The sequence below is a fragment of the Perognathus longimembris genome, chromosome 6, assembly GCF_023159225.1.
Source record: "Perognathus longimembris pacificus isolate PPM17 chromosome 6, ASM2315922v1, whole genome shotgun sequence".
Classification (NCBI taxonomy): Eukaryota; Metazoa; Chordata; class Mammalia; order Rodentia; family Heteromyidae; genus Perognathus; species Perognathus longimembris.
Window position 1 is genome coordinate 85,126,781 of NC_063166.1, and position 15,183 is coordinate 85,141,963.

A 15,183-nucleotide genomic window follows, 5' to 3' on the forward strand; every position below is an offset into this window, starting at 1 on the left:
AAAAAAAAAAGATACAAACTTAGTTACTGGAAAGAGAGAGCTTGCATTTCTAAGCCAACTACACATATGTAAATTATCTCAAAAACCAGAACAATTCCCATCTCTCAGAAAGTAAAGCAAAGGAGACTTGCTGCCCTGAAGACCCCTCAGCCCTGTTCACACACAGCAGGCAGCAGCAAGGACAGCCAGAAACTGAGATACTCAGTAGCTCTTGTGGGGTCACCCAGGATAAAGGCAGAGTCCTCTCAGCCCCCTCACTCTCCACCAGATTCTCTTACTCTCCCAGAACAGATGTGGAGAAGCAATGCTTCCTGACCAGCCAGTCATGCTGGGCCTGACAAAGGGACATTTGGGAGGCCAACGGGCAGCCACACTTCACAGAACTGAAGCAATTCAAACTGCTGTCCCTCAGTCAAATTCCTACAACTTATATTTTACATGAATAATCGTGATGCAAATATTTACAAATGTGTTTTTTGGGTTTTTTTTTTAACTCAGTCAATTCTCCATCCAATGTTTTAACCACTGCTTTTTCCAACTTCTGAAGGCAGGGGGCAATGTGATCCTGAATTCAACTCCAAGGCCAAGTTCTCCGCCAAACCAGTCCCTGGAACGCTCCAATGGCTAATGTGAGGGAATCTCATTCTAGCACGTGAACTGATCCACTTCCAGGCTGCTGTGGTCAAGGGTTTGTACCCTCTTCCACTTGTAACAATGAGTATTATCCTCATCACATCAAGTGATGAAACTGTGAAATAAACTGAGGGCTGGCTCAGGAGCAGGGAAAAGCTGGCTGTGACTCAGACCCTCTCGCCTTTGTAGGTAGTTTCTTTCACCTCCATGCACATTTCACCTACTGTAACAAAGCATCTCCCTATTTCAGTACAAATGGTTTCACTAAATCCAATGCATGAACTTGTCTAGGAGCATCACTACCTTCTCAGAAAATGGCTCTGAGAAGCTCTGGCTCAGCACCAGCTGGCTGCAGGGGGCCAAGAGTTCTTTCCAAGAGACCCCATAGCTTCTGGACCCCTACTCCTGGCATGCACAGATCTCACTGACTCTCAGCTGCCTGGGATGGAATGGCACCCATGCAGCCACCAAAAGGAAGTCGTGTTCTAGAGAGCCCCGGAGAAGGACAGCCACAGAGGGCCCCATCACCACCTAGCCTCAGGTTCCCACCACAACACCGTGGTGGGGACACAGGTAAGTGGGCACTGCACACAGGACCAACACAGCAGGTACTTTCAACTAGGAGTGCTCACAACATGAAACCAGGAAAAGATGGACTGCTGTGCGTCTAGCTGCTCCCCCACACACCCCAGGCCAGGTGTCTCTTCTCCAAGCAGATGTTCCTCTTCTCACTAGGTATATCTCCCCACCACAGAGCCCTGTGACCCTACTGAAAGAGAGGAGCCAGCTGCATTAGCCCATAAGCCCCTTTCCTGGGCTTCAAAGGCTGTGCTTCAGGAACATCAGCACCCATCAGGAGAGATGGGCACCTACTGGACTCTCTTCCCAAAGCCATCTAAAGTACTACATGGAAGAGGTGAAAAATGGAAAGGGTGACATTCATCAAAATGCATTGTGCTCCTAATATGAATTAGGAATTGAAACTCCTTTGTACAATTATTTAAAATAAAAAATTTTTTAAAAACCCAACCTATTAGGGTTTATTCCCAGAATCATATTGTCATATGAGGAGATGTGTGCCTAGGAAAGTATATAATGAGGAGAAAAAAAAATAACTTTATGAATAGCCATTCTCCTGAAACAACACGGCATCCCATATAACAACTCGTCAAAGGAAAAATCACATGCATCCATCCCTGAGCCCCTTTGCTGAATGGTCCTGCCTCTTACCTGAACCCCCGGGGAGCGTTGTTGCAGGGTTGTAGTGGACTGTACCGTTGTCTGAGCCTGAGACACTTGCTTAATTATGGTAGTTGGGGTCACCTGCCGTGCAATAATAGGTGTCCCGGGAGCCTAAGAAATAAGTTAGGATTAAGGTTAATCATCTAGTATGAGCCACAGTAACCCCCCCCCCCACCATGTGCAAAAGTGAATCCTTAAATGTGCCACTAGTACCCTCGAGTAGACCCACAACTCTTCAGGAAGCCAGCTAAGTCTGAGTGTTCTTACTAAAGTAAAAACATGATAAAGTCTTTTCACCCACCATCCTAAAAATATCATTAGACTTCTTCCACAACATTTATAAACTGTATTTTTCTTTTGTGCAGGGGGCAGTACTAGGGCTTGAACTCAAGGCCTTATGCTTGCTAGGCAGGCACTCTACCACTGAGCCATACCCTCAGTCCCGTGATCTTTAAAGCAAGTGGGTGTGGGCAAAACTAGTGCCCAGAAGTGGATCAAGATTCACTGGGCCCTGACTACAGGCTGTGGAAGGAGAGGGGAGGCACTGACTAGCACAGCGGGGCATCTGAGTCCTCAGCAAGGGGAAGAAGGTTGTGTGACGAGATTGAAGATGGTAACATATCCCAACACTGCCCACATGCTTCTCACTGGGGACTGGGGGGCAGAACGTCCAGATACTGAAGATGCCATTCCATGCTATTGGAGGTGGATATGTCTGCCTCCAGCACACACATACCCAATCCAAACATGACACAGAGGTGGGACTGGAGGGGAAGGGGAGAGGCATGACCTCAGGACTTCTCCTTCCTGAACTCCTCTTTGTGGCCCACCTATAACCAACCTCAAAACAGCACCTGCCTTGTGAAAGCACAACCACATGTGCTGGGGGAATGGAAGTCATGGTGCTGGACAGGGGGCCACAGGGCCTTCAGCATCCCAGTCCACCTCCCATGAGCTCAAGGTCCTGACCTCAATGTGGGGGGACAGGACAGCCTGTGCATTCTAGTGCTGCCTGACAAGTGCTGACACTTGCATGGCTTTTACTCTGCTCAATGCTCCCAGTGCTTCAAAGGTTGACAGTCCCGTGAGTAATGCACTAGAGTGAACTGAATGTTTTACAGGAGGAAACTGAGGCATAGAAGGTGATACCCTAAGAGACAAAAGCCAGGGTTCAGCTGGAGCAGCTGGCCACTCCGCCAGAAGCTGAACTGGCTCCAAAGCAATCACTCCTCCAAAAGTTGTGGTCCTGGCCAGGAGGCAGATAGAGATCAGCCCTATCCCCAAGCCCTGCCTGCTGGTGGCCAGGAGGAGGAGTTCATGACACACAGCCCCCCATGGGTACCTGTGTGCACTCACCTGTACGGTGGATATCTGGACAGGAGGGGCACTTGTGGGAGTGGCAGGGCGTGGAGCCATGGTGCTCTGTGGCTGGGCCTGGGCATGGGCCTGAGCCTGCATCTGGGCCAGGGCCTGCTGAGGAATCATTAACAGCTGCCCATTCTCGCTCCTCACGAGGACCATTCCTGGGGACAAAGAAGACCTGGTGTCAGGAAATGTTCCCTCTCAGGGAAGGCCCCAGCCTGGGGCACTGCTGCTACTGAGGAACACACAGGTGAGGTTGTGGGGGTTTTGTTGTTGTTGTTGTTTGTTTTTGCCAGTCCTGGGGCTTGAACTCAGGGCTTAAGCACTGTCCCCGGCTTCTTTTTGCTCAAGGCCAGCACTCTACCACTTGAGCCACAGCGCCACTTCTGGCTTTTCCTATATATGTGGTGCTGAGGAATCGAACCCAGGGCTTCATGCAAGCGAGGCAAGCACTCTAACACTAGGCCACATTCCCAGCCCACAGGTGAGGTTGCAAAGCACACAGCCTTGCTGGGGAAAAGGGGACACGGGATGAACAGGATGCAAGGGTGGTCACAGAGCTAGCAGTTCTACAGTCACAGTGTCCTCTCACACAAACCAGGCAGCAACGCAAGGCTACAGCTACAGCCTGCCCCACAAGCCACCCACATCACGGGCCTGGAAACCTGTGGGAGCACGCAGCCAGCCAGACATTTACTCTACCGCCTCGTGCCCACTCCACTGCCATCTGAAGATCACCAAGTTTACAGAGCCACCAGCAGGTGTCCCTCGGCATCCAGCATCTGTTACTGCTGCTAACCTGCGCCCCCACAACGCCATCTGTCTGTAGGAAGCACTCAGGAACACCTGCAGTACCGAGGCCCTGCCTCTGCCTGCAGAACACAACCACCTCTATGGTGCATACAACAAGCTTCCCCAGCCTAGAGCCTGGGATGTCCAGACCAAACAGAAGGCCACATGGGCAGCTGCGGCTTGCAGGAACCCTCTTTGGTGAGGTACAGGGCAGGACGGTCCTACAGGAGCCCAGGATGTCCACAACACAGAGGCATGATACAGCAGCAACTGAGATTACTCCTTACTCCTTCGAGGTTCTTGAGCTAAATTATTTTTTTCTTCCAGTACGGAGTTTGAACTCAAGGCCTGCCCTCAGCTTTTTTGGCTTTTATTGTTCCAAATAGAGTCTCACATTTCATCCAGAGAGCTGGGACAGCAATCCTGCTTATACAGCTGGAGCAACAGGTGTGCACCACTGGGTACACACCTGATTCTTAGTGGTTGAGATGGGAGCCTCACAAACATTTTTATTTTTCCTTCAGCGGGTTGTAGGGCTTGAACTCAAGGCCTCAGGGCTGTCCCTCAGCTTTTTGTGCTCAAGGCTAGCACTCTACAACTTTAAGCCACAGCTCCACTTCTGGTTTTCTGGTGTTTAATTGGAGATGAGTCTCACAATTTTCTTGCTCAGGCTGGCTTTAGAACTGCGATCCTCAGATCTCTACCACCTGAGTAACCAGGATTACAGGTGTGAGCCACCAGCACCTGACTCTCACCTTTTGTTTGGTCTGTTCTCAAACTGCAACCATCCCAATCCTGGCCCCTCAAGTACCTAGCATTACAGGTATGAGATACTGTACCCATCCTGGAGCTAAATCTTAGGAAAGCAAATCCTACCAGTAAGGTTTGATATTAATTTTAGCTTCAAAGACCAACCACCAATTAGATCACAAACACCATTAGAAATAGACAAATAGTGAGCAGCTTGAGGAAAGGTGGGGTTAGATGATGGAAGGGGCGACATCAATCAAGATGCACTGAATTCATAAACAGATATACTGAAGTGAAGTCCTGTTTTACCCACTGCTGAGGGGAGGGAAGGAGAAAGGGAGGGAACTAAATGAGCTTTCATTTTCCAGGACAGGTCCCTGCTGAAACTGCATGTAAGAACTACAGACATGGCCAGTGGGTGGTCCAGTCCTGCCCTACAGCCCAGATGGAAAACAAAACAGACCCAGGAGGAGGATGGCCACCTGGAAGCCTCCACAGCCTCCCTCACCTTACCCCACCCCCATACCCCTCCAGGTAAAGTGGCCATGGCAAGCCCAAATCTCAGTCTTCATGCTTTCCCTGGAAGAACGAGAGTTAGAGCTGTCCACTAGAGCTCTAGAAGGATGCTTGATGCTATTGTGCTCTGAGATCTTTCAAAAGCCATCATACGACTAAAAAAATAAAAACTGAAAAATAGTAACACTGAGACCATGGGTTAAAAGCCAACTCAGAATCTAACCAGGCCATTTATTAATATACTGTAATTACCAGAAGTCTTTTTCCTTAAAAAATTATTATATCCACAGAAACTTAAAAAATCGTTTTTTAATTATTTATTTATTTAGCCACTTCTGAGGCTTAGACTCAGGGCCTGAGCACCGTCCCTGGCTTCTTTTTGCTCAAGGCTAGCACTCTGCCACTTGAGCCACAGTGCCACTTGCCGGAGCCAGCCGGCAGGGAAAAGGGAATCCTGAATGAGGGGGGGGGGGGGGGGGCGAGGATTAAAGAAAAGGAAAAATACAAGACAAGAGAAAAAAGACAAGAGGCAAAAATGGGGTACGGGAGGTCTGCAACTCGAGCTTGAAACTCAAGACTGCAGCCATGTTTATTCTTAACTTCCAGCTTAATATGCAGTTTGAAAACCAGGAAATACATAGGCTTAAAAATTCCAGAACACAAAAAGGCTTGGAGTTAGCAATACCCGACATAGCTAAGACAGGATGAGGTTGGTTAACATAAGAATGGACTCCAGAGCAATATCTGATGATATAGCTAAGACAGGATGACGTTGGTTAACATAAGAATGGACTCATGGCAGACATAGTAAAGCATTTCCGACTTTCCATTAAGCCATGTCCTTGTACGTCCTTGAAAACACAGCCAGGGGTCAGGAAGAATTTAGCTGCTGCCTCCGCTCCCAACAACAACTTCTGGCCACTTTCTATATATGTGGTGCTGGGGAATTGAACCCTGGACTTCAGTATACAAGGCAAGCACTCTTGCCACTAGGCCATATTCCCAGCCCAAAAGAATAGTTTTGTTTTGTTTTTTTTGGCCAGTCCTGGGCCTTGGACTCGGGCCTGAGCACAGTCCCTGGCTTCTTCCCGCTCAAGGCCAGCACTCTACCACCTGAGCCACAGCGCCCCTTCTGGCCGTTTTCCATATATGTGGTGCTGGGGAATCGAGAGCTTCATGTGTAGTAGGCAAGCACTCTTGCCACTAGGCCATATTCCCAGCCCCAAGAATAGTTTTAAATATGCATGAAATAGCCAGGTACTGGTAGCTGAAACTGGAACTGTGGCAAGTGGTAGATCATTAGCCTTGAGCAAAAGAAGCTCAAGGACAGCATCCAGGCCCTGAGTTCAAGCCCCAGGATCATCACCCCTTCCCCCCCCCCCAAAAAAAAACAAGTGGACGGGGCTGGGAATATGGCCTAGTGGTAGAGTGCTTGCCTCGCATACATGAAGCCCTGGGTTCCATTCCCCAGCACCACATAGATAGAAAACGGCCAGAAGTGGTGCTGTGGCTCAAGAGGTAGAGTGCTGGTCTTGAGCCAAAAGAAGGACAGTGCTCAGGCCGAGTTCAAGGCCCAGGACTGGGGCGGGGGGGGGGGGGGCGGGGGGGTACCTCAACCTCTTCTACTTCAACTGCTAGGTGCTAATGGCTCATGCCTGTAATCCTAGCTACTCAAGAGGCTGGTATCTGAGGATCACAATTTGAAGCCAGCTTGGGCAGGAAAGCCTATGAGGCTCTTATCTCCAATTAACCACCAGAAAACCAGAAGTGGAACTGTAGCTCAAAGTGTTACAGTGCTAGCCTTGAGCAGAAAAAGCTCAGGGACAGCACTCAGTCCTGAGTTCAAGCCCCATGACCAACCAAATTAATACCTAACTCCACAGGCTGAATAGATGCCGCTGATATTCTTAGGAAACTGACCACATCCCCCTATAAACAAACCCGTTTGTCTCAAACAAAGTGTGCCTAAAGGTGCTGCCTTTGTGTTCCTATGGCTACAGTGTGCCAGCACACTCCCTTCTCACTGTAGCTGAGGAGACAGGAGCCCCTGCACCTAAGAGCCACCGAACGCTGGCAGGCGAGTGACGGCAGCAGCCCCACACTGCCCCCTGGCAGACCCCTAACTAGCCTGTAGATGAGCCCAAGCACACAGGTCCCAATGACAGAGACACAGTACTACACTGTCTCCTTGCCCTTCTTATAAACATTTTCCAAGTCATCAAACATCCTTCAAAGGAGGCTGATATCTAAGGACCGCTGCTAGAGGCCAGCCCTGGCAGAAAAAGTCTGTTAACCACCAAAAAGCTGGAAGAAGAGCTGTGGCTTGAGTACAAGAGCAAACAGCTCAAGGGCAGTGAAGAGGGGGAAAGAGGAAAAGAGAGGGAGAGGAAAAGAGAGGGAAAGAACAAATCCCACCCTCCCTGAAACACTGGAGCTCCAGAAAACCCGTGTTCTGCACCTCATGGCTTTTCTGATCCCTTTCATCATCAGCACTAACCACACTCGACAAAAAAAACCATCAAGTATGTGAAGCTGAACTACAACACAGAAAGCATTCCAGTGTGGGGGCCTCGTCTTTGAGAATAGGCTCTCAGCAGACACCCACATGTCACTAAGCCCCCAGGGACTCTAGCTCTGGACAGGAGGCCAAGGACTCTTCCCTGACTGTTCCACAAGGGCCCTCTCTCTAGTCATCTGCTGACAGCTCTTTGGGCACACGCCCCTGTGCACTGTGCAAAGGCAACCAGCCCAGCCTAGGAAAGGACAACCCTTGGGCTGTGATGGCAGTAGCCAGCAGAATGAAACCCAGGGCACAGAGACTAGACTGTCTCTGCCTACGCAGAGGACTTAGGTTCATGTCCTCTGTCAATAAAACTGTCACTCAGCCGGCACGGAGTCTGTAAAGGCAAGGGCACAAAGGCGTGAACATAGAAGAGGTGAGTGAGCCACAAAGGGCCCACCTGAAACGCCAGGTTGCTTCACTGCCACAGCTACAGCCGCAGCAGTTCACAGCTTCCCAGAGACCTGCCGGCCCAGGCCATCCTGCTGCTGAAGCACCAACCTGCCTCACACTAGCCTGGCCGCCACCGCCTGCTCTGGCTAGTGCTAACACAGCACGCTGTTAGAGCTGACTCAACCACACCTGGCATTCCTTTACTCTAGTGGGCTGTGAGCAACCTTTTTCCCTTTAAGTTATAAAGAGGAGTGCCTAACCCTGTGGAAAGCCGGAAAGGCCGGGCAAAATAGTAGATGGGCTCTCACTGAAGGCTAGACCCCAGGCTCCGCTCAGAGGCCGCACCAAGCATAGCTGCGGTTCCAAAAGAGGTTAGGGACCAGCTCGTCCCTGGGCACCTCTAGTCCAGGACCCTGGATGGACTTCTCTATAAAGCTAGTTGTGGTGTGAGATCCACCTGTCCCTGTATACCAGCTCTCCCTTGGGATATTTGCCCAGTGCTGGCCTCCAGCTCTCCTTCCTATAGTCTATAATCTATAATCTATACTGGATTTATCCTGAGTTTTACATTTAACTACTACACTTTTCATTTCCAGAATACAGGTGTGCTGCATCCTCAAATCTCCTGCTTGTGGATATAAAACCAATTCTCAAGGGCTGGGAATGTGGCTTAGTGGTAGAGCGCTTGCCTAGCATACATGAAGCCCTGGGTTCCATTCCTTAGCAACATATTTTTAAAAAGCCAGAAGTGGCACTGTGGCTCAAGAGGTAGAGTGCTAGCCTTGAGCAAAAAGAAGCCAGGGCCAGTGCTCAGGCCCTGAGTCCAAGCTCCACAACTGGCAAAAAAAAATTCTCAAAAATTAGATTTGTACATCTTGATAATGAAATGCAGCCAGGCACAGATGGCTCATGCCTGTAATAATAGTTACTCAAGAGGATGAGATCTGAGGATCAAAATTCAAAGCCAACCTGGGCAGGAAAGTCTGTGAATTTCATCTCCAATTAACCACCGGAAAATGGGAGGTGGAGCTGTGGCTCAAATTGGCAGAGTGCTAGCCTTGAGCAAAAGAGCTCAGGGGCTGGCCTACATGCCCAGACTTCAATCCCCACAACCACCAAAAATACTAATAACAACAACAATAATAAACAGGCCCAGAAAGAAAGCAGAAAAATAATCCTATTCACAATAGCCTCAAAAGCAGAAAGAAAAAACACTGCAAATTAATTTACCTGAGGAAGTGAAAGATTTCTACAATGAAAACTATAAACCTTGATAAAAAGAAACGGAAAACACCAGCATTTGAAAATACATCCCATGCTTATGGACTAGCAGAATGCTATGAAGATGGACATTTACACTGCCAAAACAACCAACAGAATCAATACAATATCTACCAAAGTTCTAACATCATTCTTCACAGAATTACAAAAATCCCAAAATGCAAATGGAAACATACAAGATTCTGAACAGCAAAAGCAATACTAAATAAAAAGTACCACCAGACTTCAAATTATACTACACAGCCACAGTAACAAAAAACAGCATGGTAACAGCACAAAAACAGACACAATGTACAGAAGACCCCAGAATAAAAACCACATAGCTACAGCCACCTTAATTTTCAAAAAAAAAAGGAATCAAAAACATACACTGGAGAAAAGACAACCTTTCAACAAATGGTGTTGGGGAAACTGGGCAAAAACTTGCAGGAGACTGAAATCTTAGTGTGGTTTTAATTCACACTTCTTTTATTACTAAGGACATGGAACATTTCTTCTTTTACCGATTAACCATTCTACTTCTGAGACCTACCTGTTCAGTTAGATATCTCATTGTTAATTGGGTCTGTTCTTTTGCTGTTTAATTTTTTTTATCTCGGTGTATTCTGGATATTAATACTTTACCCACTGAGTAGATGGCAAAGAATTTCTCCTATTCCATTAGTTGTCTCTTGGTTTGGTAATTCTTTCTTTCTTTCTTTCTTTTTTTCTTTTTTTTTTTTTTTGGCCAATCCTGGGCCTTGGACTCAGGGCCTGAGCACTGTCCCTGGCTTCTTTTTGCTCAAGGCTAGCACTCTGCCACTTGAGCCACAGCGCCCCTTCTGGCCGTTTTCTGTATATGTGGTGCTGGGGAATCGAACCCAGGGCCTCATGTATACGAGGCAAGCTCTCTTGCCACTAGGCCATATCCCCAGCTGGTAATTCTTTATTTTGCTGTACAGAAATCTTTTAATTTGATATAGTCCCAATTTGTCAATTCATATTCCTGTTTTCTGAGCAATTGGAGTCTTTCTCAGAAAATAATTATCCCTTCCAAGCTGAATGCTGGTGGCTCACATCTGTAATTCTAGCTACTCAGGTTCAAAGCCAGCCTGGGCAGGAAAGTCCAGGAGACTCTTACCTCTAATCACCAGAAAACTTGATCTGTGGCTCAAAGTGGTAGAGTGCTAGCCTTGAGCAGAAAAGTTCAGGAACAGTGCCCAGGCAAGCCCCACGATCAACAAAAAAAATTATTATTATTATTATTATTATTATTATTATTATTATTTATTCCCGCCAAAGACCTCTAGAGTTTTCCATATGTTTTTCTGATAGGACAATTAAATTTTCAGGTATTATTTGGGTTCTCTGATTCATTTACAGTCGGATACAGAGTAAAAGATAGAGGTCCATTTTCAGGTTGTTTTGTGCTGGTCCTGGGGCTTGCACTCAAGGCCTGGGCACTGTCCCTGAGCTTTTTTTTTCCCTCAAGGTTATTGCTCTACTGAAGCCAATGCTCCACTTCCAGCTTTTTAGTGATTAGTTGTAGATAAGTGTTATGGACTTTCCTGCCCGGGATGGCTTTGAACCACATTCAAGTCTCAGCCTCCTGAGTAACTAGGATTAGAGGTAGGAGCCACCAGCACTAGACTCAGACTCAGAGTAACTCTTTTTTTTTTGAGAAGGAATGGTTCTGGGGCTTGAAGTCAGGGCCTGGGTACTATTCCTGAGTTTCTTTTGCTCAAGGGCAGTGCTCTACCACCTGAGCCATAGCAGCACTTGCAGCTTTCTCTGAGTAGTTTATTGGAGATAAAAAATCTCACAGGCTTTCCTTTCCTGGCTGGCTTTAAACAGCGATGCTCAAATCTCAGCTCCTGAGTAAGTTAAGATTATAGTCATAAACTACCAGAGCCCAGTCAGTCAGAGTAATGATTTTGAAAAACAGAATTTTGCTCGAAAACTTCATTAAGTTGCCAGTAATCATAATAGTCATAATTGTCTTCTTTTAAACTGGCCAGTGTCAGGCAAAGCGGCTCCCAACTAAAATTCTACCTACTCCAGAGGCAAAGATTAGAAGACTGTGGGAAGATCACATTTTGAGACCAGCCCTGGAAAAAAGTGAGACTTCAGCTACACAGGAAATATAAGTGGAAGGATCAAAGTCCAAGACAATAAAGGCACAAACTGAAGACCCCACTAGAAAAATAACTAAAAGCAAACAGCAGGACCTGCCTAACAATCAGAAATCTCTGAGCTCAAACCCCAATACTGCCCAAAACAAGCACACAACAACCAAAACAAAAAATAAAAACCTGGCCAAAAATGTACCAGGTAATTTCAAAAAAGTAATTCATAGGGCCAAATAACAAACTCACTAGTAAGCAAAGAAAATGAAAATGAGATGCCAATCTTTACTAATCAGGCTAGAGAAACCTCACTTATTTCTATTATCCATTTATCATTGGCAATGGAGTAGGTACAGGGTATCCATGGGAGAAGCAAACCGTGTTGGCCAACCCTTTTTTGCTTTCATTATTTTTCAGGTAAGATCTCATGTTTTTGCCTAGGCCGGTATAAAGAGTAATCCTCCCCCCCCCCCCCCCAACCTACTGCTTTCCACTTAGCTAGGCTCACAAACACATGCCATGCCACCATGGCCCAACTTTCTGGCTAAGATAGGGTCACATTATCTTTTGTCTACAATGGCTTTGAACCATGACCCTCCCCAATTTCTGCCCCCTATAACAGCTGGGATTACAGGCATAGAGCACTGCACCTGGTCATGAAAATGTCTTAGACAGTGCTATGCCAAGGCACACCATCAAGGAAAGAGGGTCAGCAGTCAGAAGAAATGCATCTTAAAGGACATGCAGAAAAACCACACCTCTGTTGAACTCAGCTACCTAGCAACTCCACTAATGAGGACATGCCAGGGAAGATACAGCATTCAACACAAGTTCACTGAGTGCCACACACTGACTGAGCACCTGCTGTTTGTAGACACTGGCCAGATTCCAACACCAAGTACCAGAAACGTGCATGGGTGTGGCATACCCTCCGGGTGCTACCTTTGTACCCAACCAATGCCGCTGCCAATAAGTGCCATGGATCACGTGTCTCAGGCAATGCAAGGGGGGAAGCAGCTCTGCTGCCAGGGCCCTGTATTGGCCTTGCCTGAGGATCCACAAGCAGGAAGGGTAGGTCTTGGCTGTTAGGGATAGGGTAGACAAAGAAAAGGCCAAAAGCACACTGAAAAAGCAGCTTGGGACAAAGTGGCCTTGAGAGGAACAACGCCACCCTCCCCACCACTCACTAAGCCAACCAAGCCAAAACCTGAGCTCAAGTGATGGGTGGCTATGGGGCATGAAGATGGTATGCAGCAGTAAGGCCAGGTACAGCAGAGAAGAGGGACGCAGAAGGACAGCACTCGTGGAGGGTACTTTTATGTGACGAGAAGGTACTCAATGAAACTAACAAACATTTGCCTACCCACCCTTCAAAAAAGTCTAGAGGGCTAGGAACGTGGCCTAGCAGTAGAGTGCTCACCTCACATCCCCCTGGGTTCGATTCCTCAGCACCACATACACAGAAAAGGCCAGAAGTGGCGCTGTGGCTCAAGTGGTAGAGTGCCAGCCTTGAGCAAAAAGAAGCCAGGGGCAGTGCTCAGGTCCTGAGGTCACAGCCCAGGACTGGAAAAAAAAATAAATAAATATATATGTTAAAAAAAAAAAAGGTCTAGAATATGAGGAATGAGTAAATCCAGCACTTGGAAAGCTAAGCAAGGAGAATTTTGATTTCAAGTTCAGTGTGGGCTATATAACAAATTCCAAGCCAGCCTAAGCTACACAGCGAAATCTTCTGAGAGAGAGAGAGAGAGAGAGAACGAGAGCATGAGAGCAAGAGCTTAGAGGAACAAGAAGGAAAAAGGTGAGTACATGCAGTCATTGTGTTCTATATGTACATTGTGTAAAAACTGAACTATGTAACTTGAAGGTAGGGGTGGGAGGGGGGAAAATAGGAGAGAACCAAGGAACGGGTCACACTGAACAAGAAGTATTACACTCATAATCTGAATTTTTGGATTATAACCCCTTTATACAACTACCTAATAATAATAGTAGTAGTAATTTTTTTTTTTTTTTTTTTTTTTGCCAGTCCTGAGGCTTGGACTCAGGGCCTGAGCACTGTCCCTGGCTTCTTTTTGCTCAAGGCTAGCACTCTGCCACTTGAGCCACAGCGCCACTTCTGGCCATTTTCTGTCTATGTGGTGCTGGGGAATCGAACCCAGGGCCTCATGTATATGAAGCAGGCACTCTTGCCACTAGGCCATATCCCCAGCCCAAGTAGTAATTTTTTTAAAGCCAGTTGCTGGTGGCCTGTGTCTGTAATCCTAGCTCCCCAGAAAGCTAAAATCTGAGGCTCATTGTTCTAAGCTAGTCCAGACAGAAAAGTCCATGAGACACTATCTTCAATTAACCAGCAAAAAATCAGAAGTGGAAGTGTGGCTCCAGTAGTAGAGTGTCAGCCTTGGGTGGAGTAAGCCAAGGGGAGCCTGAGGCCCTGGGTGCAAGCCCCAGTACCTGCAAACAGAGGTGGGAGGGAGGGCGAGAGGGAGAATGTGGGGGGCAGGAAGAGAAGTACTCAGACAGTACTCTGATGACAACACCTTTAGTAGCTCCTCTTAATCTAAGTCATTGCTTAGCATTTCCTCTGAAGACTACCGGTCACCCCCACTTCTTCTCAGCACACAGGAAGATGCACCTTATACACCAGAGGAAGCAAAAATCTGAATGAAGCCTAATTATTACCAACTAAATATAAAAGGATTCTCTACACATAGCATAATTCTTGTTTAGTAAGAAAGCTAGACATGAAATACCCAAAATTCAATTGTAATTAGACACACCATCAGGAATTAGAAATGCATTTTTGTTTAAAAAAAACACCCCACTGATATTTAGCCCACGCCTATAATCCTAGCTACTCAGGAGGCTGAGGTTTGAAGATCATGATTCAAAGCCAGCCCAGGCAGGAAAGACTGGCTGGTAATTAATCTCCAATTAATTTCCCCCAAAGCCAGAAATGGAACTGCAGCTAAAGTGGGGGGGGGGGGAATATACAGTATTTAGGTGTTGTGGGAAACAGTGTAGCTTAGTGTACTTGGCACATGTTGGGGGCTGGGTTCTGCTTACAACAACAACAATGAACTCAAGAATACCCCCAGAGCAAATCAAACAGAATATGCACAAGACCCACTTGGAAAAAAATATGTAAAACTTAACTGAAAAATGCTGCACAAGGCATACATATATTCAGTAATAAGCTATATTCAAGGATATAGAGCTACTATTCTATACAGTCAGTGTCAATTCTCCCCAAATTGACCAACAGTTCAACACCATTCCAACCACCATATCCTACAAGAACTTTCTATGCTTGAAAGGATTAGCTCCAAAGTTCATGAGCAAGATCAAAATGCCAACGGCAGCAGTGGCACCAACACAGCCCCAGTCACCACACAAGGAGAGGGTTACAGCACTGAGGAAGGTTCTGCAGAATCCCACCCCATCCACCACACTGGGGCCAGGAAGGCAAGTGCGGAAGGGACAAGGCCAGGACCCTGTTCACAAGTGGAGAATGGTGAATGCAGGACCCCCGCCCACAGCACCACGGCG

General features: G+C 47.1%; 1 protein-coding gene across 1 annotated transcript in view; it reads right to left on the bottom strand.

Annotated features, from left to right (window-relative positions):
- The window catches only part of Taf4 (TATA-box binding protein associated factor 4), a 60,232-nt gene that overhangs the window by 24,966 nt on the left and 20,083 nt on the right, over positions 1–15,183 (bottom strand). Inside the window, 2 exon segments of the mRNA XM_048349689.1 lie at positions 1,864–1,986; positions 3,232–3,398. Of these exon segments, the coding sequence (XP_048205646.1) occupies positions 1,864–1,986; positions 3,232–3,398 (290 nt within the window).